This window comes from Carlito syrichta, unplaced genomic scaffold (genome assembly GCF_000164805.1).
Source record: "Carlito syrichta isolate Samal-C Ts95f unplaced genomic scaffold, Tarsius_syrichta-2.0.1 Scaffold308378, whole genome shotgun sequence".
NCBI classification, from domain to species: Eukaryota; Metazoa; Chordata; class Mammalia; order Primates; family Tarsiidae; genus Carlito; species Carlito syrichta.
Window position 1 is genome coordinate 45,124 of NW_007252474.1, and position 3,413 is coordinate 48,536.

The 3,413-nt window shown below is 30.1% G+C and overlaps 1 protein-coding gene across 1 annotated transcript; it reads left to right on the plus strand.

The window, feature by feature from the left end:
• Positions 1 to 255: 255 nt before the first annotated feature.
• LOC110596319 (NKG2-A/NKG2-B type II integral membrane protein-like) lies at positions 256 to 926 on the plus strand (the record flags this gene model as incomplete). Its single annotated transcript, XM_021716222.1, has 2 exons — positions 256 to 442; positions 831 to 926. Coding segments are annotated over exons 1-2 (283 nt in total), but the record flags the coding sequence as incomplete, so codon positions are not given.
• Between the last annotated feature and the right edge of the window lie 2,487 nt (positions 927 to 3,413).

Genomic DNA, 3,413 nt, shown 5'->3' on the forward strand with positions numbered 1-3,413 from the left:
CATTGCCACAGCAATAATATTTTTTTTGAAAAGCATACACCTTTATAAAAATATATTTTTCTATAAGAAACTTGTTTAAGTATAAGGACATTAGAGTAAAAACTGTAGATTCCTCAATGTAACGTAACTATAGGTACTTTCTCTCCATTTTGCTCCTTTTGACTGTGCTAGGCACGTTGTCATTACAAACTATGTATTTGCCTCTTAAGCACTGTTATTATACAGAAGAGTTCTTGATAACACACAGCAAGAAAGATGGATAATCACAGAGTAATTTACTCAAAACTGAATTTGCCCCCAAACCCGAAGAACCAGGGGAGAAAGTCTAAGGGCAAGAAAGGCTCCATTTTAGTAACTGAACAGGAAATAACCTATGCGGAATTAAGCCTTCCAACTGCTATTCATGATCTTCTAGACAATGACAAAACTTTCCACAGCAAAGGTATGGCATTTTAAAGCTCCCCAGTGTAATTGTCCAGAATGAGCAGTTTGGGTAACAGGATATGGGAAAAGAGCAGGTAGTGTTCACATATATTTTTATTTGTGAATATCAGAATTACAAGAAGAGTTATGCTATTTTAAAATGAAATATGGATGCTATTTTTACCTGGACATTGTTGAAATCTGTAGCTTTTTCCAGAAAATCACAGATCATTATATTTACTAAAATGCAATGGTGCACTCTAAGAAAAACATTATTGTGGTTTATGCAATTTGGGGTCCAAGTTTATCTATAAGATTGTTATGCATGTGAGTTCTTTTGTCTGCAAATCTTCTAAATGACTATTTCCATCTCTCTTTTCTCTGTGTTTTTATTTCTTTTCCTATAGATTTATCATCACCTCCAGAGAAGCTCATTGCTGGCATCCTGGGAATTATCTGTTTGGCATTAATAGTGACCATGGTAACAATAGTTATTGTTCTTTGTAAGTATATTTTGGAAAAATAAAGGAGAGCTTTTCACCTAAATGAATAAAAATGCCTCTAAATATATTGCAACATTGAGGAATAGAATTCTCATTATATATTTGTTTTTTAACTAAATGTGGAATGATTGTTCTGAATTTGTAAAAAAGTATAAATGAAAGAATAATTATAAAAAAGTATTTGCTTTAAATAGATGCATATGTTCTGATTTCAAACTCCAAAAAGATGTTTTATAAATTGAAAAACCTTACTGAGAAATAGAAATTAATTTTTGAAAGTTGCCTAAATCAAGTATTTTATGAGATATTGAATTTGGTTCTTTGCACTATTAAAATATTTATTCAAAATCTCAATTACCTTATATTTTTTTGTCATACAGTTCTATATTTTTCTATATCTGAACAATATACCAAGTTTCAAAGAACTAACATTTATTATGACTTATTCATATACTAATTTTGTAAAAGATTATTTTAAATTGTCTAGCTACTGCAACGAAGAAGCAGATCAATTCTTTCCAAAATGAAAGCAACCAGAAAGTGTGTAATGATTTCCAAAGTTCTGATATAACAGAGTTTTAATTTTGTATTGTTCTTTTGAAATGAAAAAAATAACCAGAGATATATTTAGGAAAAAAATTGTAAAATTTAGCAATAGATGTCTGTAAATAAAGAATATAAGAGCTTATTTTATTTTCTTTAACAATGAATATAAATACTAATTCAAAAACACAATACCCTTTTTTGTATTTGTTGCAATTTCATATTGCTATAAAATCATGAGATAAATAATTTTAATGTTATAGATAAGGTATGTCTGTTCAGTGATTTAAAGGTGTGTGTAATGTGACCATTAGTCTGCTGGCTTGTTTCATGTGTGAACACAATTAGGGGATGAAAGGCTGCTGTTTTACAGTGTGTTCGTGCTTGAGTCCGTGGGTTTTTAATTATATGTACCATCCTGAGAGAATACCTAGCTATGTTATATACATACATGACATACTTTTGTAAATTTGCACTATGTCATTTTAAATCATTCATATTGTTTCTGAGTAATTTACAATGTTTCCTCAGCATATAATTGCAGTTGTCCAGAGGAATGGTTTACCTATTCCAACAGTTATTATTACATTGGAAAGGAAAAAAAACTTGCGATGAGAGTATGATGGCATGTGCTTCTATGAACTCCAGTCTGCTTTACATAAATGATGAAGAAGAAATGGTAGGAATTAAAAATTTTCAAATACCTTATTAAAAGCTTATTTCAGCCAGTAAAACATTTAAGGAAATAATCTATTTTCTGTACATATTTTTTTGAATTATTTTCAAATAAGCAGTTTATATTACTTGACTTTAAAATAGTTTATTTGAATTCACTTTCTGCTAATGCATATTTCATTACTTTTTCATAGAAATCATGATTCCATACATGCTTTAATTCTAAAACACATCTTGGTATTTAATTTTGCTATATATGAAGAAAACTAAGTATATATTAATGGTGCAGGTTGACCACAAATGAATAGACTCATGAAATACAAATATCATGAAACAGAAGTTTTCAGCACCAACCCTGCTCATGTATACATGCTCATCACCGCTAACTCTTCCCAAAAACCATTGGCCTGTGTTTTAATATTACAAGTATTGCTAAGTCAGGTGTTAGGTAACAGCAGAGCTACTTCATTTTCTCTGTTGGTGGAGATTTGAAGACAACCAGTCACTCTGTTGAATCCTGGGACTCAGGTTTCAAAGAATTTCAGCATTCCATTTCAAACATTATTCAAAAACAAGTGTAAAAATGGCCAACAAGCATATAAAATACTAAAAATCACTAATTATCAAATAATTGTAAATGAAAACTACAATGAGATGCCAACTTATACCTATCAAAATGACTATCAATAAAGGGAAAAAATAACATGATCACAAGCGTGTGTAGAAAACAGAATATTATACACTGTTGGTGGAAATGTAAATTAGTACAATACCTATGGGAATCAGTTTGGCGATTTTTCAAAAATAAAAGCAGTACTCTCATTTAATCCAGCAATCACAGTAATTGGTGTCGAAACAAATGAAAACCAATTATTTCAAAAAGAAACACTCACTTTTACATATTCTGTTACATTGTGCACAGCATCAGAGATATGGAAGCAATCTAAGTATCTATTAACAAATGCTTAAATAAAAATGTTTGAATAAAAAAGTATTATGCATATATTTTTGCACATATACCAATGTATATGTGTTTATATATATACACACACACACATACACAATAACACATACAAACAGACACATACCCTAGGAAATACTCCACAACCCAAAAAAGCAAATCCTGTCTTTTGCAGCAACAGGAATAGAACTGGAGGCTATTATCTTAAGTGAAATAAATAAGAAACAGAATATCATATACCACATGTTCTCAAATGTAAGTGGAAGATAAATAGCGGGTACAAATGGACATAAAGAGTGAAATACAGA